Here is a 20,886-nt window from a genome sequence, read left to right on the forward strand (position 1 = left end):
AATGTATGTCAGCAACAGTTCTATTTCCACGTGGTCAAACGCCGCCGAAAAAGAAGGGCCCACATACCGAGTAACTTTGCAGAAACATTTCCACAGAGGCAAGCGATACAGCTGCCCCTTCAGTGATCTCCCAGCACCAGCTTTGCTACAGTTTAGCATCAAAAGGAAACTGCATTTCCTTTTAACTCCTGGGAGACCACCGGGCTCCCCCTCCTGCAAAAAAGAGGCAGGACCGTGAGAGCGAAAGGAGGACCTCACGCGGAGAGAGGGAGATACACCTGTATGAGGAGCCGCCTTCTGGAGGTCAGTGGCAGACCAAATGCACCCCTTCTCTGTTCCCCAGCCGCAAAGCCCCAGCCCGTTTCTACCAACAGACATCCCAAATTGATATCTGCCCGATATTGCACGATACACCCTTTCTCCCAGTCATACAAACCGCCGAGATGGAAATCTTTTAAAACTCCCTCACTTTCACGATGCGGTGGCTGAACGAAGTGCGTCGCCAAGTTGACGCCCCCCCCCCCCCGCCTTCACTGTCCCACTCCTCCCCGCACTATTTTTCCTCCCTCCCGCAAGCATCCTGCAGGGACCTCTCTCTCCCTCGCCCGCGCTCCCCCCCCCCCCTCGTCCTCCGTCCCCGGAGGCACCGGGCTTGAAACTTATGAACTGAGCCAAACTTCTGAGTTAGAGTGAACGCCGAAGCCAAGCAAACTTGCCAAGGACCTCGCCCGCAAACTTATTGGCTTGGGAGGCGGCGGCAAGACGAGGGAGCGCGAAGCAGGTGTTTGCGCGTCTGCAAGCCGCTTTCCACCAGACCAAGCTACTGTAGTAGAGTTTCCCTTTACTGGAAATAAAGAAAGAGGCGGCTAGGATTCCTCTTAAGAGACGATCCCGATAGCTCAGAACAAATATTAGAGGAATCCACATCCCCGCCCCCATCGGATTTCCACGCTTTGTCAGTCGCCGACCAAAATGGACTGTCCGTAACAAGTTCCTAAAACACTTAAAAGTAGGTGTTAAACGGGAGTGACCGGTCGGTGCAGCATACCTAAAACGAAGGCGGGATGGGGAGGGGGGGGGTGGAAGAGAAATAAGAAGACTAACTTACTCATGAGAGAGCGGCGAGAGGGCGGGCGAGGCTGGGCGACACCTTCAGCTTCCCAGGCGCCGGCGAAGTTAATTGCACTGAACTTCAAGTTGCCTTTTCACCCATCAGGAGTGGGCGTTTAAAGGAAGGAAGGAGGAGGAGGAGGGGGGCCACACACAGCCACCCTCCCTCCCTCCCCCTCCCCCACTTCTGAACTGCCTGGCAGGCGGTGACTGAGGAAAGGAAGAAGACGACGACGAGAAGGCGGCGCCCGCCTGCCTTTTCCACCCTCTTGCCACACACCAGGGCCAACGAACTGCCCAAAAAGCGCGGCTTCCGTCTTCTTTTTGCAATTCTCAGTCCTGTTCGCGGGATCTCTTGGCGTTCGTTTGTTGGGTGCGTTCCTTTTCTTTTCCTTCTTTTTCTCCCCCCTTCTTCCTCTTCGGAGCTGGAGCAAAGCAGAAAAAGGCTCTGTTTGAGCCGTCTTGGCTCACTGGCTCTCCCCCTTGCGGAGACTTGTCCGCTCTGGTGTAGGAGCCGAGCCGAGACAAGCGGCTGCTGCTACCGCTGCCGCCGCCAGTCGCTGGGCTAGCGCGAAGGAAGAAGCTGCGCGCGGGTTCCAAGGAGCGAAAGGCGAAGGGTTGAAGAAGGATGGCGGGAGGGTGGCCGGCTCGCTTCTACCGGCCGGTTATTTTTGTTATTAATAGAGTGGTAGTCTTTTCTTTCTTCTTTCGTGCCCGCTTGCGCCTCCCATTTCTTCTCCCTTCTCGCCTTTAAGGGCTTTTTTTTTGGGGGGGGAGCGGGGAGGCTGCTTTTTGTTGGGAAGAGTGGTATGTGCGCGCCTCTCGCTGCCTCCCTCGCCGCCCCGGGGAAGAAGGAAGTCAGGTGAGACACACAACAGTTCCCTCCCAGTCCCTGTGCGACGGGTAGGAGCTAATCACTGTTGTTGGCTTGTGTTGTTGTTGTTGTTTTAAATGCTATTATATTCCCACCCCTTTCTCCCCCCCCTTTCTAATGCTGTTCCCCTTCTTCACTCCCGGAGAGCAGCGCCCCACACCGGAGTATCAGACACACTAGGGCTGCTCACCCCCACCCCGCTTATCTCCTCCTCTTCCCCCCTCTTGTTTCCATATATTTCCCCTACCTCCCTCTTCTCACCCCCACCCTGCTCGTTTATTCCAATATTTATACACCACATGCTTGGTTGTTCAGCTGCTGCTCACTTCCAACCCCAGGAAAGGCGAGGGAGGGGATGAGAAAAAAGAGCGAACAGGACAGTCTCCGAAAAAGGGATTTAACAAAGGTGATCAATATTTTAAAGCTCAGCGGGAATCGAGGGGATATCAAGCGCTTGGACTCGTTCCCCACCTGTCAAGCTAACAGCCCTTTCTCCAGAGGGACAGAAGAAACAAACCCACCCTTCAACCTCGGAGACCTGCCTTCAGGAGCAAAGGGATAGGCTAAAAAGGGCTAGGAAGTGAGAAAAGAGGGAGGACCAAAGGTTGAATACCAGAAACAAATTTAGTGGTTTCTCTTTGAAATTTGGATTGACTATGGTAGAAGCCAACTCATATTATCCATTAATTAAAATACTGGGCTTTGAAAAGCTTTTGTGCAAGCTTTATACTGTGCAATATTACTTTGTAAGCTTATTGAGATGATATGCCTCAGCAATTGAGTGGCTCTTTCTTGGTTCTTATCTTTGGAGAGTCACAGTAGATTCCCTCTTGCACTGTATCTTTTTTGTAACCATAACTCAAAGACAGAGTTTGAATATCCTTCTCTTTAGAAAATAAATTCCTGCTTTAATAATGTATAAACATTATTTGAAAGGGAATCTGGAAATGGAACCTCACACCAAAGATTGCTTTGGGGCATTCAAAAATCTAGTTTTTAAAAGGAATCTAGTATTCCTTTTTGCATTTTCCTAATTTCTACATTATGTATTAAATACAGATACATCTGTAGAGGTCTTTTAACATGAGAATGATGTCTATACAATGATTATGAGGGCACACCTTTTCTTAATAACTTGGTGTAACTCTTGTCTTTTAAAAATATTAATTATAGTAATAATTCCCAGGAGACATAAAACTAAAGATTACATAATGTAATTTATATGTCTCACCCAAAATATATCATGTGGGCATTGACAAGCTGTATTTACCAAACATTAAGTTGTTTTACTTATTCAAGTAGAACATTATAAATGCTACAATCCTTATCTAGGTGGCTCAGTCCACATCCAAGACGAATCCTTATCCTTATATTATTCTTTACAAAATAGTTAAGTCTGCATACTTCTCGCCTATTGTACCTATATTAGTTTCCTGATTTCTCTAATCTATTATATAATCCATTCTCATAGGAGAAGCAGTTTCGCAGTTAAACCTACTCAGATTTATTTAGTTTTGAGAGAAATGATTTATGGTTTCTAAGTATTTGTTGTTGAAGGCCTATGCTTAACTGCCAATCTGGATGAACAAAAATATGTCATCAGGAGGTGCTACTGTTTGTCAAGTTCCACATTATAATGGACCAAGCTGTTCTTGAGGGCTATGTGTGGAAAAAATATAAAAATATATAATATAAATGCAGTCCAGTATATAATACTACTACGGTATGTAGTTACACTATATCATTATAAAACAGTTGCCAGTTGTCATTTTAGACCATGCTGTCCTTTGATAGTATGGGCTTTACATTTTAGGCAAACCACCAAAACTGTTAATATGATCAAATAGCAATAGAAGCCAACATAAAAAATTTACATGAACATTGAAGTATGTTTGCTAAGGATGAGTCAGATCTGAATTAATCCAAAATGGAATCAAACCAGTTTAGATTTTTTAGTTCTGCTTAATAGTAGGATACCACCAAAGCAATCAAAACTAAAATTACACTATTTTTAAGCTTCATATGCTTCTTATATTTTAAAGCACTGAAAAAAATCAAATATAGTATGTCGCCCTCCCACATTAATTTAGTTTTTCTATAAAAGTCTAGAAAAGTGAAATGGGGAAGAAATGAAGAGAGGCTGAGTGATTGACCAAGCTATTTTCTAATCACAGAAACTGATGCATTCTAATCATAAAGATGAACAGGAATAATAGCAATGTTGGGAGGGTATAATCTTGCATTACTCTTCATTTACAAAGTTGATCTATTTTGTGAATTATATGCATATCTCTCTCTCTCTCTCTCTCTCTCTCTCTCTCTCTCTCTCTCTCTCTCTCTCTCTCTTTCTCTCTCTCTCTTTCTCTCTCTCTCTCTCTCTCTCTCTCTCTCTCTCTCTCTCACTCATACTATTTAGGGAAGTTGTTATAGATCAAGGCAGAGTGTAATAAGGCTATAGTTATTTGTGCGTTTTTTCAAACTTATCAATGACAGACAAGAAGTTTCATTTTTTCAAATGTCATCTTGAACTGGGGGCACAAGTTGATGTTGTCTGAACCAGATAGCTTTCCAAAACAGCCACACTGGGAATTCCAATTCCAGAAGATTTTCTGTGATTGTCTCTGCCTTTTACAAATGTTTGTATCAGTATATTATTCTGCTGCTGCTTTATTCATTATAGTATGAATGAATAAAGAAGCATAGCAACTATTTCTCAAGAGTAATTCGAAGTACATAAGGCATGATAGGTTATACAGGCCCCTGTGTCACGCCTGACTACTCTGGACAGACTGAATCATAGTAAGCTACTCTTGACTACTGTTTGCTAATCATTAATAAAAGTTTAAATTTCCCAGAATAAATTTATGTTTAATATTGCCTAATATTGTTATTCATTCAATAGGAATAATTATTCTGAATTTTAATTGTCTCTAGCAGAAGAACATGACTAACCGTAGGATATTCCTTAAAATTCTTATTATAAACAATTACAAAATCAATAACTCCACAGAGAAAATGTTTGGAGGATTATAACCTTGGGTATTTTAATATATAGAGCCATCCTTGTTTTTGGCAAAAAAAAATATAAACTGAATGAATTTTATTAGGCACGTTTTATTTTCTATCATAAATAATGGCATTAAAGCTAATATAAAACAAGAAACAGACTTAACCTGGAACTCCTATTGTACAATTTTTCTGTACATAAAGTATCAAAGAAAGTACTTCCTGTTCTTTTAGCAGATGATTTCAAATGTAAATTTAATTACTGCTAATAACTTGATAGAAAAACAGTTTATTGTTTATACATAACGGAACGGTGATTTTTCATCACTTCATACATGTGTTCATCAATCCACACCCTACATATAAATAATTATTTTATTGACTTGAATATGGCAGAATATTCAGAATGAAGTCCTCTTCATTCATATAGATTAAAATCTATCACCTGATCTAGCTCATGCTAGTACACTAGTCCAAAATCATCCAATTGGCTTCCATCTATATGTAAAAATTACCCAACTGGCTTCTATGTATATGCAAAGACAGCAAAACTGGGTTTCCTTGCCCTAGTCCAACATCACATTGCCATTTTTTTCCTTCATTCCTCTCATTATCAAAATAGACACCACTGAGTGAATTACATTTTTGTTAATAAATGCCTTCCTTTTTAAACTCTTTTACATTTCTAGACAGACTGACCATTAAATGCAAACATATCATTGAGTGAACTGATATATCCATTTTAAAGGTTAATTCAAATAATTTCTTGATTGAATATATTTTATTAGACTTTTAGAAGTGATTATTTTATTAATGTAATATTTAGACTGTATATTTTAATCCTAAATCATGTAGCAATAAAATATTGTCACAGGGGGGAAGATTGTATTAAACAGTCTACTATATATGAATAGTTCTATATGAGTTAACAGAATTTGCCCATTTTGCTCTTTCTAAACAAGGGAACACACTTGATATATACACTTCATTTCTGAATTTTGAGACACTTGATTTAAGAGGGATTAGTGCTGTGCAACATAGAAATTACTGGAAAGTGATAATTATATATGAATCATACTACTGTAGTTAATTATATATATGTATGTATGTATATATGTATGTATGTGTATGTATGTATATATGTATGTATATGTATATATATGTACATATAGTGTACTTTCTTACTGAACAGCTTTCCGATGAGGAATATATAATACATATTTTTAAATGAAATTATTCTAATTCAGGTCATTATTCTAAAATAAATACTGTATATAGTATTAATATAGTTTGAGATTTTTGTTTTAACCAGATCCTCTTTCAGGTAGTATTATAACACAATGGAAAGTATACAAAGATGTTTCCTTCATTACTAAAAACTTTATCAATCCTAAAAACATTTGAGATTCCTTGTGCATAATAAAAGGCATGCAATTTTATAATTTATCATCCCAAAGGAAAATAACAATAGTAATTAAAGAACATATAGGTTTGAGTAAGATATTATACAGATTTTACCCTGAAAATAAGATCTCCTAGGATAATAAGCCCAATTGATTTTTTGAGTGCATGCACTAAAATAAGCCCTCCCCTGAAAATAAGCCCTTCCCAAAAATATTGCAACACAACACCAGCCATGAGGTGACCACGCTCACCGCCACCTGCACCTTAAAAATAATAAGATCTGCCCAAAAATAAGGCAAAGTGCTTATTACTGGAGTCAAAAGAAAATAAGACCCTGCCATTTTTGGGAAAACATGGTAATTGCCCATCTCATATGTGTGGCTTGCAAAATTAAAAACAAAAATCAAAATACATGCAAATAAATAACAAAATATAACAGTTGAAATGAAGTAAAACAATTTTTAAATATATTATCAAATATAACATAAAGGAGAATCAATAAACAATCAATAAACTATACAGCCATCGTACTGGCTCCATACCACCATGGGATTCCATTTGTCTGATTACAAAATCATGTTGTGAGAGCTCTCCTAAAGTCCAATAATGTTGGGGCCAGTCTAACCTCAAGGTATGCAACTGCCAGGCAGAAAAGGCTCTCCTAGATCCATCAGACAAAAGTCCTTAATAGGACTTTTAGCATACATTTTCTGCCAGAGCTGATGGATGTAATTTAAGGGAGAAGCATTCAAATAACTCAGCCTGAAGCCATGTAGGGCTTTAAAGGTTATAACCAGCATTTTGAATTGAACCCAGAAGCAAAACTATAACTAATGCAGCACAAGGTACAGAGGTGTAACGTGCTATTCTTGGAGTGCACATAACTGCTCCCACTGCCACACTTTGCAACAGTTGCAGCTTCTGGATTCCCTTCAACTGCCTTAAAATTGATTATTAAATGTATTATTAAATTTATTTCCTTTAGAATACAATTCAAGAAAATCTGACCAGTTTGCCCAAAAACATTTTCCCTTGACTCATGATTGATTAGTAATTGAATTAATGGATCCTTCATACTCATCTATTTTTAGATGTAAATTTCAATAATTTACTACATAAAATCAAAATTAGCTTTCAAAAGAAATCAGTTTAGCACTAATAAGTATGCACTATTCAAATTCCTAATGAAACATAGATTGGGTTGTCTTTCTGATAGGAATGATACTAATTTTCATTAGTTGGTAAAAATAATACTTATATCATTACTAATATTTTCATGTAACCATAACTACAATGAAAGACAATAAGACTCCCTATTGCATTTAAATTGAGTTCTCCATTTAACCAAACCAAGACTTGATTTCAGAATCTTGGTTAAGAGTGGATGTTGGTTAACCCTGATGCTTCTTGTTGTTAGGGGCATATATATCGCTTAAGCAAGGTTAAAGTAATTACTTGAAAGTCATCCTTTGTATGAATACCTAAGAAGAGTAAACTGAAGAGTAAACTGATTTGTAATCCATGAAAAATAGTTAAAGGATCTGGAACATTACAATTGCACCATATCTTAGGCCTTGTTTGAACATAGTGTTGCCTAAGACATGGCATACTTAATTATCATAGGCATGCTTGGGCATGCTTACTCTGATTATAGATGAATGCCGGAGGAAAGGGAGATCTATTCATGCTTCCCATCTGTCCCCTACCAACAACCCCAGTATAAAGAACAAATAATTCAGTGCCCTGTCTGAATTCATTTTGAAAGAGAATGGAGAATCTGTTATTTTTAGATGTTTTCTTTAATGTATTTTGCATTTGTTAATTGTTTTAAATGTCATTCCTTGGTAAAGAAATAAAATATAAATTCAAAGTTAAATAAATGAAACATATCATATACACTGTTGTATCTGAGGCACTTCTATGCAGATATTGGAAAACCATAGAATGCACAGGATTAAACTATCAAAATCCTGAAAAAAATATATCTTTTTTAGCCTAACAAATTGCCTGTCCTCATTGTTAAGAGCATATATTTACAAGTTATATTTTGTGAGCAGTGTTTGAAATATCTTTTTTCAAAACTTTCCAAGAGTAGAAAGGACATTCTTACATATGATGGAGGGTATATTTTTCTAAATGGTTTGTATCTACATATTTCTAAAACATTGCATTATTTTTATACCTGTTGTAAATATTATCCTAATCAAAGGAATAAGGAAAATAGCTCAATGTAAATAAATCCATTACATTAAGCACATGTTATTATTTGTATTTGCAGAAAAGGAATAAACTTTATCTAATGTGTTTGAATGCTTTATGCTGAGACACACATAATATACTAGTGTCTGTATAAATATATAACTAGAAAGTACAAGGTGTGTCATTATAATTTTATAATAAGGTTGGAGAATGGAACGGAAGGATATTCTGGAAAATCAACTTCTCTTTTGCTTATCTGCCAGATGCTGAGTTCATGAATCTGTGCTTTCTGTGCTGTGGCTGATGATATCATAAATGCTCAGAGCTATGCTGAGAGCAATATTGTGAAACCAGTTCACCTTCATTAGCCCACCAGGAATCCAGGAAGCAGAGGGGCTAGAGTATGGTACTGTCAACCCTAAACATTCAGAAATGATCATTTAGGCTCCAGTAAGTCCTTTGGCTCAGAAAAATGCTTCTGTTTAAGCAATTAAGGTGTTTTCTTGAGCTCATTTTGGAAGAATCATGTCTTTTGTTAAATTATTATAATTATGAGGTGCTAAATGAAAATGTTTCTAAATGATCCCTATGTTCAATAACTGTTTCTGCAACTTTATTCAAATCCTGTACAGTATGTGAGCTCTGGAATTTTCCTGGAATTGGAGGGTCACTGGAAGTTCACTGAAAACAATATTATTAGATATTAACATTTGGATTCAGTGTGGTTTAAATTGAGAAAGCAGGAGCCCGTTTGACTGGTTTTGCATGTGGTAGGTTATAGCTCAAGATTCTTTTATGGAGCAGTAGTTGAAAATTGAATGGGCTTTAAAGGTTTTTTTTCATATTCTTGTTTCAGTGTTCATGTTCTTTATAATGTAACTTGTGCTATGATTGGCAGTGAAATAAATAGATGGAAATGTCTGGTGGGGGTCAGGTTAAATCACAGTTTCATTTGTTAATTTCCCTTGGAAAAACTAATGGTATTAATTTACTGATAATTATGAAAAGTTAAGAGACATCTCACTGAAATATGCAGTAGAGTAATTGAAATTAAAAGTCTAGCCATGAGTCATCTACACTACTAACCTCTGGCATTGCTTCTCATAAGGAACCTGGAAAACAGGAATTATATTGGGTTTCTGAAGTAATCTGCAGATATCTTATGCTTTCTTATTAATTACAGTTCTCTTTACCATTGCAATGTGTAGAAGTAACAGAAGGGAAAATATTACTGTTAATTCATTTATGGTGTAGATATGACCCTCAATAGTTTAAAATAAGCTGAAAGTTCTTCAGTAGTAATAAAACTTCTTTCAGTATTTACTGAACTGAAATCAGCTAACTTTTCACATTCATTAAGAAGCAATAACTGCTAGTTATTCCTGATGGGTTCTTTTATTTGATCTAGTAGTAACTGAAATGAAAAAGAGCCTTTGCACACGTATTAATCTTCAGAGCCATTTAGTTGCAAAAGAGTGCCTGTATTACAAATATATGTTTAAAAAGCCAATGACATTTTAGAATTTATTCTGTTTCACTAGGCCTAGACTGCATTATATCTATAGATGTTGATCAAAAGAAGTTCTGCAGCTATTGAGTAGGCTTACCAGCTGCTACCACAAATAAGTATTAAGTGGCAAGAATGAAGAGAACATTGAAATAAAAGGCAACAGTAAAGCTGTTGGTTTCATGCATCTTTAGTGTTTATTTTGGAAAAGCATAATTAGCTGGCTTTAATAATGTGTTTACGTAGTTTGAAGAGAGCTTTGCTTTTTCAGGTGAGGGCTGAGTGAAGAGCTTTCAAGGAAAATGACTTTTTAAATCTAAAAAGATAATATTTATTTATTGTGACTAAATTTACATATATTTACAGAATTTTAAAAAATGGTTATTACCTAACAATTTGGGACACTGGTATCCTGGTTATGAGAAATTTAAACTTATTAGCTGATATCTGCAAATATCCTGGTTTGATTCTTAACTATTATTTAATTCATTGTATCTATAGTAGGCCTGCTTGCTATTTTTTAAAATTTATGAATGGGTCATAGAATATGAACATTTATGTTCTGTTTTAAACATTTTTATGAGAAGATTACTTTTATGATTTGGTCTTAGAGTACAATAAAATATTCATTATGAGAAGGTTTTTATGTTGTGGATTTTTAATATTGTCAATTGCCCAGAGTTATTTGTGTGTGAGTTGTTCTGACCTATCATTTTGTTTAATAAATATATTGTTCTTAATGAAGCTTATCAATTGATGAAGCAATAAGCCAACTCTGATACTGATTAGAACTGACTAGACCAAGGTCATTTGATTAGTTTCCATGGCTAAGAAGGACTAGAACAGTGATGGTTAACCTTTTTGGCACTGACTGCTGAAACTGGAGCGTGTGCGCGCGTACCGGAACCCAGAAGAGAGCAGCTGGTTAGTGTGCATGTGCACAGCAGCCAGCTGCTCTTCCAGGTTCTGTCATGTACATGAGCACCAGACAGCTGCTCTTTTGGGCTCTGGCATGTATGTGGCGACGGTGCACCTGCCCACGAGAGGATTCTGTGTGCCACCTCTGGCAACACGTGCCACACGTGTTTGTCATCACAGGACTACAACCTAGTTTCCTTGTTTCTAGTTCAGCATCTTAACTTCTATATACCATGATGATTTTCAAAAAGTTTCTATTAAACTTATGAAATGTTTTGACTATAAACAGAGTTTTTTCCCATTTGTTTAACATTACATTCTAAGAATGGACATATTGAATTTTAGGTTAGGTTAGAATATTAGAATATTGTATTTTTATTTAGAAAACTCCCAGTAAGGAACATTGTTTTTAAATCAGTATCTTCAAAGTGGAGACTCTTTTTCTATATTAAGATAAGAACTGAAAAACTATATACAGGAATACATGTACATACTGAAGTCCATTGTATATACTTTAATCTGAATTTTGTCCGAGTCCATCATTTATAGTGCCATGGAAAAAGATAAAATTATTCTGAAATATCAAACAATGTAAGTTTGGGTAATATTTTGAAGCCTATCTAAATCACTATTAAATGTTATTTGATGTATGTTTTTTAAATTTGTGATTTATGAATCTAAATTTATATTTACAAAGTGCATGCAAATCTTTTCACGAAATCAGCTTAGTTTATCGTCCATTTAACCTCTGACATGGCTGGACTGATTGTGTCTTAATTACTGGGGTTTAGGGAAGTTGAACGCCACCTGAAGAAAAACTCTTCTTTCTTCCCAACCCAAAGTTGCAAAGCTTTTAATGCATTTCTCACTGTATAGGATGAAACATTTATTTGAATTAGAACTCTCTTATTAGTTTGTGAATTAAAATGTGTTTTAAGATAGTTGATGATAGGTATTAATTTTGTGGGAAGAAAGCATATGGATATATTTGAAAATTAGGGCCACGTTTTGATTAATCTTAGTCTCCCATTTCACAAATCTAGTCAAGTTTTCCCTATCTGAAGTTTTCCTCTAATTGCATCCAAATTACCTTGCTGTATATAATGAATTATGAGGTACTAATTTGCAAAGATTTATATGTGCATTGTGCTTATGTTCATCTGGTTGGGAAACTGGCAACAGTAATTTCAGAATCACACATCACTACTCAAATATTATATTTTGAGAGGAGAAGGAGATGATGATTTTACTATGAAATGAAATATGTGCTGTTTACTTCCAGGAAATTACATAGAGAAATGTACGGTAGTACATTCAGAATGTTTGGGAAAATGATAGGGATAGTTACAAGGAAATGAGCATTTCAAGGCTTGTTTTTAATAGTAGCTCATCTCGCGAAGTTACAAACTCACTGTTTTGTGATAGCAAGATTGTCACTAACTGAAATCCAACTATATTAAATATTTCAAAATTATGATTCTGAATGTGGGCCACTTAGGAAAACTGTTTACTACCTAAAGCAATATGGTATCCTTTCATTTTACATGTACAAAAGTAATTGGAATAGCAGTGGTATTTTACTTTAGCACTAGTGAAAACGTGTATGCTTTCATTTGGAAAGCAACTAGGGGTATGCAATTCTAGTCCTGGTTGGATTTAATTCTATCTCTGATACTGTGGTCAGAAGAAATGCCTATTGCTTCTCACAGAGAGTCTTGTTAACAGATCTTCAAAGGACTTCAAAGGACTCGTACCAAAGCAACACATAATAAATATGTAATATAAAGTCCTAAGCTAACAGAATAATAGCAATAGCAATAGCAGTAGACTTATATACCGCTTCATAGGCCTTTCAGGCCTCTCTAAGCGGTTTACAGAGAGTCAGCATATTGCCCCCAACAATCTGGGTCCTCATTTTACCCACCTCGGAAGGATGGAAGGCTGAGTCAACCCTGAGCCGGTGAGATTTGAACCGCTGACCTGCTGATCTAGCAGTAGCCTGCAGTGCTGCATTTAACCACTGCGCCACCTTGGCTCGAAATACATGTAACAATAAAAAAATAAATAAAAGAAATAACAAACTATCTCAAAGGTGCATTTTCAAAAGGCAACATTTTCAAAAAGTATCTTTGAGACAACCATGACCTGGATGACTGAAAATTTCCTTAGAAATTTAATAATAGACTATATTTTCTAAAGAAAGTTGTGGGAATCCAAATAATACCATGTGTTTGCCATATTCACCATGCTAACTTCAAGTAATACCAAGGAATGTTTTATTTGTTTTGTTTGTATTTTACTTTATATTTTTACTTACTGTCTAGCTTATTTTGAAATGATTCTAGGTGACTTACAGGATTAAAACAATTAAAACCATAAAACATAAATATTTCTAAAACAATAAAAATTTCCAATAGAATAACATTACAATTAAATAGAATTACAATAGAATAAAATTATAATTAAAAGTTGGAGAGGAAGCAGGATATGCGGAGGGGGTGATTGCCTCTTATTTCATTAACCACTTTCAGTGTGATAGAACCCCATTGGGGCCTCAAGCCTGTCAAATATCAGGTATTCAGGCTCTTACAGAAGGCAGAAGGATGGGCATCAATCTCACTTCAGGGGGTATGTTCCAAAAGCCAGGCACCATGGCAGAGGAAACCCTTCCCGCCAGTGGAATTTCTTGACCGATGGGACCCTCAGTTTGTGTTTTCTACCAGTGGCGCAGGCCAGTCCTAGTGGGGTGAGACAGTAACCTGAACCTAACCCCAATATGGAGATTAATCTTAGAGTTGTACTTATATAAATTTATGAATTAGCAGAATTTTTTGGAATAGGTATTACTTCTGGACTACCTTTGTTCTATTTTTGTGATGTCACAAAAATATTTAAGTAATCAATATAAAATCAGATTTCCTTGTCAGTAGTTTTATCTGTAGGATAAGGTGTAAAAATATGGATGGAGCCTATGTGATTTCTACAGAAACTGAATGTTCAGGGTAACTCAGAATATTTGGTGTAGCAGTTACTGTATATAGCATTTTTCCCATAATAATAACTTACCAAGGGATGAAGAACCATTGTACTAAAGCACTTTTAAGCAAACCTGTCAATTAACTTTTTGCTTCTGAAGATTGTTGGTGTGTGTGTGTGAAGGAAGAATAAGATAAGCATATACTAACTATGGTTGTAACTGAGTACTTAGATGTATTCTCAATTACATAGTTGAAAAGTTGCAGCTTTGAAATTCTTACATAACCCTCTATTCATGAAATGTAATTACTACTTGGCTTAAGAAAGCAATATCTTTGGACATGTTAATATATCTTCTCAGATAGACTATTATCCTCCAGATGTTTAATATTTCATTTCATATCACCCATGCCCATAACAGCATGGAATTGTGGGAGCTGTAGTTTAAAAAGACTAAGTATCTCTTAAATACCTACTATTCGTGGCAATAATGTTGCTCAACAGATTATTGTGAAATAGAATTAAAATTTAAAATGGCTAAAAGATGTTTACCCATTTGAATAATAAAATTGTTTCTCCAAATTTCTTTTTCAGAAATAAGAAGCAATGAATATGATGGGACTTACTCCACAGTAAAATATTTGCTGTCTCAGAACTAAAATGTCAATAGGATCCTCTCTACTTTTTGTTTCTCCTTCCATTGCTGCTCTCGCTGCTCATAACATCATTTTATTATCAAAGAATGGTAGAGAAAAGTAGAGCAAAGCTAATAGTCTTTCTCTTGTAGTCTCCCTGGATGTAGTGTTTTCATAAGTGTCTTGAACTTGACCTCTTTCGAACGACACAAAGGTCCAACACACATTTTAAAAAGTTATATTTAAATTTTAATGTTTTTTTTAATTCTGCAAAGCTATTTAATAACACTCTCTCAAAACACGGAGCATAAATCTTTCAGGATGGTCATAGAATAGAAACTGATGGACAAAGCAAAGAAGCTTAGCAAATGCCCTGAAGCAGCTTTCTTTCTTTTACATAGATACCTACTACAGATGAATGTTCACATGATTTTTAAAAGGCTTTATTATGATTTAATCACCATGGTGCTGATACTAAAAATATAATTTAGTAAAGAATGGAGTTTGCTTTTTTAATACCCCACCCCTCATTATAAAAATGTTCTTTGTAGTGAGGCAATGGGGGCATTAGAAAGATTTACAGTAACAATATAAGTGACTATAATGAACTTGGGAACAAGGGAGTATTGTTATGATAGAGATCTTCTAGCATTTCTATCAGCACAAATATTGAGGGACACAGTCTCCTTTCTGTGTATCTGTATATTAATATTAACATGAGCAGTAATTACAGGTACTTGGGATAAAGTTTATTTATGAGAACATAATACTTAAAGGTAAGAGCTGTAAAAATTAAATATATCTACCCGTAACAAAACCATTATCAACCATGGTTTTTCTGCAATATTTCAATTACGTTTATTCAGAATATCTCAGCATCTTTATATTCTACTAATATTATTAATATTAATTTTGCAAACTTTATTTCAACTCCTAATAGAGCTAAGCTTGGGGACTTGTCCTTATTTATTGAAGGACAGAACTGGCCACATCATCATTTGTGTAACTAAAAACCCCTCAAATCCTGCTGGTACAGCATTAATCCTTTGCAAGTCTTATTAAATGAAAAGTTGGTAACCTACATTGAAGGTTTTGTTTCCTAGCTTCCAAGTTTTAACTTAAATTTTTTACATCTTGTTGTTTATCTTTTTAAGTAGACGAGCCTGTTCCTACATGTCAGTGATTCAGTGCAACCATTACCAAAATCATTACCAAGCTTTGATCAAAGAAAAGATAAGCAGGATAGAATCCAGATAGCACTTTTACAACACTACATCAAAATTTTCCAGTTAATACTCCAAGTTCAGATAGCCTCAGAAAATACCATAGGATAAAAAAGGTTTTGTTCTGTTTGTCTACAAACTGCCCCATTCTCACCTGTTAATTGTTTCAGATAAGCAAATGATGGAAGCAACTGTGATAGAATTTGACCATGTGGCCAGAACTTGTGGAAAAGAATTTAAAGGATGAATTCATCATGAACACACTGCAATCAGTAAGTATTTCCATCTTGGACATCCATTACTATGAAGATTATTTATGTATTTATTTTATCATTTTGGCTTATATATAACTATTTCTGATGGCTTCAAATGGCTTTCAATTAACTTAAACTTTAAATCTAGAATATCAATAGTACAATCAATACAGCAAGAACATTTTAATGTATCACTTATTTGAGCAGCAGATCTTTAGTCATCTCCATATGCTGTTCTGCAAAGCCATGATTCTACAATTCTTTGAAAATAGGAGATTCTGGGAATTGTAATCCACAAATCTTAAAGTTGTTAAGGTTGAGAAACACTGATCTAAGGGGGCGGGGCATCACTGAGAAGACTTGAATATGTGATCTCTGGCAGTTACAGACATTGGACTTAAAAACCCAATCTAATGATGCATGCTGATCTGTCAGTTTTATCATTTTGTTTAAATATACAGTTTGCTAATATAGAATATCCAAATCTGGTTTAACATGTGAAGTTTGTACACCTAGAACAGTTGTGAGGGGGTACTTGGAAAATGCAATTAGTAAGGGTTTTCCACTTGTGGAAATAATTTAAATGGAAGAAATGTATCATGCTTTTTTATTCAAAAAGTCAAAATAATCTAGTTCAGTTACAGTTTCTTAACAAAATTAATTTTATTTAAATTTGAATACATTGAATTAATTTTGCTGTTCATTCCTCAGGCTGTAAAGTTATTCATAATATTTATCTTGACTCAATCTTCTTGGTGGTTTCTTTACATCAAGGGACATTGTACAATGTGTAATATAGTCTTGCTAATGGGCTCACTTTCAAGTATTTGCCCTCAAGGTTACTACTATTGTAGCATTATTTGCAGTGATAACTCAAATTTTAAAAGGTGTGAAAAGAGGGTGTGGTTCTCCACAATTACCCTAAAGTTATTTTCAAGGGTAATTTTCTGTACTTTCTAATTTGCTTCAAACGATTACATCTGGCATGAAAAAGTCCTTTTTTAAAATCTCTTAAATGTTGGGATAACTGATTTCAGTATCCAGCCCCTTGGAAATTGCTGAATCATTACCAAAAAGAGAAACGTTGTGTAATTGTGAGCATTTGAAAAAAGTTCTAAAAAATATGAAGTGACTATTATAATTTAGCTTCTGTTCTTGAGGCTGAAGAATTACATACAATGGGAACTTAATTTTTGGCCAAAGCCAAGTTCAAATCTCATTTTATAAATCTCCTTATGAACCATTTAGTCCAATGAATGCTAAATTTGTGTCTTATTTATTTTACAATAATGGAAACTGCACATTATTAGTTGTATCCCAGACTGTATAAAGAATTATTTCAGGGGAAAAAATCTATATTGACTCTAATCAGGTTAATGTTTCTCTTCTATTTACAGCACTGGAAGTATAGCAATCTAGTCTTCATTGAAAGTAATGGGCAATGGGGGAAAATGAGTGTTGGATCTAAAAGTTACCAGGCCACATATGTAAAAAGCAACTAACTACTATCTGTGGCTCATGGGCTATGAGTTGGTCAAATGTCTTACAAAGATAAGCAAAATTTGGAAGTAGTTGAAATAGAAAACAAACGTCCAAAGAAACATGTAAAACATTTTTACTACATGTCAACCTTTGTTACTAATAAGAATATTAATACTTTAAATAGACTGTCCTCTTATATAGTTTGCATAGTAATTCGTAGTTGTCTTGACCCCTTAACAGTTCAGCTAGTTTGTATTTTTAAAATAAGGTTTCATGCTGGAAATAAAAATAAGAACTTCCATATATTTTCAAATGGGTTAGATCAGCTTTTGTAAATCTCTGGCATCAGAGGAATGCCAAGATATTTTCAAAATTATGACCAACATTATACAATTTAAAGGTATGAACATGTATTTGCAAATCTGGATTTACCAACGTTTTCTCCAAATGTCCCTTTTTTCTGCGGATGTATTGTCACATTAGAGTTGTTTTCAAGTTTAGTTTGTCAAAGAACAAAGCAAACAAATAACCTTTGAAAGAATTTTTGTAGGGAAAGAAGAGATAAACAAAGTGTTAAATATTATTCTCTTGCTTATACTTTTTTCCCTTTTAGTTGCTATCACAATGCCCACATTAGTCCTGAAACTCAAACAAGGCAATGTGAAATTTATAGTGTTCTTTTGTAATAAACATACAGTTCCATTTTAAGCTTGTGTGAATCTACCATACAGATATTGTTAAGTGGAAGAAGGTCTATCTTCAATCTTTGGGCAGTAGATACAGGAGATAAAAAGTAAAATTATAATGTGTTAATGAGAACGTTAACATTGTGACTCATACACTAAACTGAGACCCCTATCAATTTTGTGTGTTAGTAATTATCCTTTTCAAGGCTACTACTTCTAAACTCTGCTTTTCTGTAGTCTGCATTCTGTGACCATGAATACCTCAGTCCTCACTTTTTGAGAATTCACCTAAGGTTTTTGTCTTAAAATTATTTTAATTTTCTGAAAATAATGATTTTTTTAAGATTGCTATTAGCTATCTTTTATAGATGGAACTAAGTAGGAATGCATTTCCAAACTATATATTTTTATTTATATAACAGAACTAGTTGTTGAAGTTTTGGACTAGAACCGAATAAATCCAAGTTTAGGTCTTCATTTGAACAAGGAATCCTGGATAACCTTTTGAAACAGGCTAAGATATAGTGATTGACTCAACATTGTAAGCAAAAAGGATGTAAAAATGATAACCAATAAAATAAATATTAAGACATTCAAAAGATTCTTGTTTTTTGTTGATGTTTATTTTAGATATTCTTATGCTATCTTTCAAAGTGATAGGGATAAATAAAAACATATAAGTAACATTAAACAAATGAAAACAAGCTATGATACACCTCTACTCCATAATATCAAACCCACAGTGCTCACTTTTCTTGCCTCAAAAATTCCTTTTTAATCTCTGGATAACTCATGTAGCTTACCTTTAAATCTCTTTATCTTCTTCCTCTCTGGTTTTAAAGTAAATGACACAGTTCTTTTGCTAATGTCATGCTTCGTAACTTGTCTGAATTAACAAGGTTAACCACCAAGAGTTATTTTACATGCCATTAAGGGTTATTTTACTAGGAACTTGAAAAGTATGAGAAATAGCACATAACAAATATTTCCACATATTTATATTTTTCATTAGAAAATGTAACCAACATGACATATTACTATCTTATACAACTCTTGCTTCATGTAATAAACACCAACACATTTCTATTTCCCCCCCACCCCAAAGACATTTGTAAGAAATAAGTATATCTACTGTAATAATGGGACTCACTAGGGATGTCATATTTTTTGCTTTGAATTTTCTGAGTAATTTACTAAGTGGTCACAGTTTATTGAGAATGATTAATTAGAAAATAGAAATTCATGATACTGAATAGTAGCATTAATCTAAGCAATAAGGAACCTTCAGTTTATCTTTGTTCCACATTTTTAGTCAGTGTTTGGTTAGCATTTTATTTATAGCTCTTTTAGGGAGGATATAAACCTTGATAGAAGTGCTCTTAATCTTATACCCAAGTTTTCATGAATGCAAGCTTATGTAGTATATAGAATAACAGAGTTGGAATGGACCTTGGAGGTCTTCTAGTCCAACTTCCAGAAACCCTACACCACTTGAGACAAATGATTATCCAACATCTTCTTAAAAACTTCCAATGGTGGAGCATTCACAACTTCTGGAGACAAGTTGTTCTGCTGATTAATTAATTGTTAGGAAATTTCTCATTAGTTCTAAGTTGCTTCTATCCTAGATTTGTTTCCATCCATTGCTTCTTGTCCTACCCTCAGGTGATTTGGAGAATAGTTTTAGTTACAAATCCATCTGGTGGTGATGCGGTCTAATCACATTTTTCTACTTTATCTAGCAGTAGGTTATGATCTAGTTTATCAAATGCCTTACTGAAGTCCAAGTAAATTATATTGACAGTATTCCTCTGGTCCACTAATTTTGTCACTTTGTCAAAGGATCCAATAAGATTAGTCTGGCATGATCTGTTTTTGATGAACCTATATTGGCTTTTGGTTATTACATTGTTTGCTTCTAGGTGTTTGCTAATTCGTTGTTTGATTATCTTTTCCAGAATCTCTCTAGCTGTATGTTCCATTTGTGGGTTTCATCCCACAAGGTTTTCGTAATGGCAACCATATCATATCTGACTTCATTTACTTGAATTACTAATTCACCTGTTTATTCCTCATACTCTGTGCATTGGTGTATAGACAGTTGAGTCCATTTTGATTGACCCTATATTTAATGTCTACATAACCTGTGTTGTGTCTGACTGCCTCTACTTTCTTGCCTTCTGTTTGATTAGTGCACATGGTTTTGCTTGACTGCAAGGTTGATAATTTTATCTGCACAAAGATCTATGTTACATGCACTGATAACCCTATTCATTTTAGATTGATGGGGATACACCCAATTTTGTTGTATTTAAATACAATGACAATAAAGATTATACTTACTTATACTTATATAAATGTTTTGCATCAATTAATTATCTGTCCCTGCTGTTCAATTTAAATGTTTATCCAGAAAATCTGTGAATGTAATGCCAAGTAACTCAGTCCCCTTCTTTGATGGATGCAAACCATCTCTTTTGTACAGTTTTTCATTGGACCAGCCGCAGGCATCATGACTAATAAAACCAAAGCCTTTCCTTTTACACCACTCCTTTAGCCACACATTAAACTCTGCTACACACTGGTCTTTCCCTTTTTGTTCCTTATATACT

General features: G+C 35.3%; 2 protein-coding genes across 10 annotated transcripts in view; one reads left to right on the forward strand and one right to left on the reverse strand.

The window, feature by feature from the left end:
- The window catches only part of SATB1 (SATB homeobox 1), a 109,408-nt gene extending 108,164 nt beyond the window's left edge, over window positions 1-1,244 (reverse strand). The window contains exon 1 of one of the 3 annotated variants that reach the window (XM_014051892.2): window positions 1,109-1,244. The gene's annotated coding sequence lies outside the window, so the exon portion shown is untranslated. Of the gene's footprint in view, window positions 1-67; window positions 160-1,108 lie in introns of those variants that run through there. The other 2 variants (XM_014051884.2, XM_087712831.1) reach the window with 2 other exon arrangements.
- A 127-nt stretch (window positions 1,245-1,371) lies between these two features.
- LOC106537560 (uncharacterized) overlaps window positions 1,372-20,886 on the forward strand; it is a 97,058-nt gene continuing 77,543 nt past the window's right edge. For 5 of the 7 annotated variants that reach the window (XR_015696352.1, XR_015696350.1, XR_015696351.1 and 2 more), the window contains exon 1: window positions 13,317-16,124. Coding sequence is in view for 4 of the 7 variants with exons in the window: in XM_087712839.1 (XP_087568965.1) it covers window positions 16,062-16,124 (63 nt within the window). In the remaining 3 variants the exon portion in view is untranslated. Of the gene's footprint in view, window positions 1,484-13,316; window positions 16,125-20,886 lie in introns of those variants that run through there. The other 2 variants (XM_087712838.1, XM_087712837.1) reach the window with 2 other exon arrangements.

The sequence above is a fragment of the Thamnophis sirtalis genome, unplaced genomic scaffold, assembly GCF_051295495.1.
Source record: "Thamnophis sirtalis isolate CommonGarterSnake01/CBP01778 unplaced genomic scaffold, rThaSir2_p1.2 scaffold_4, whole genome shotgun sequence".
NCBI lineage: Eukaryota > Metazoa > Chordata > Lepidosauria > Squamata > Natricidae > Thamnophis > Thamnophis sirtalis.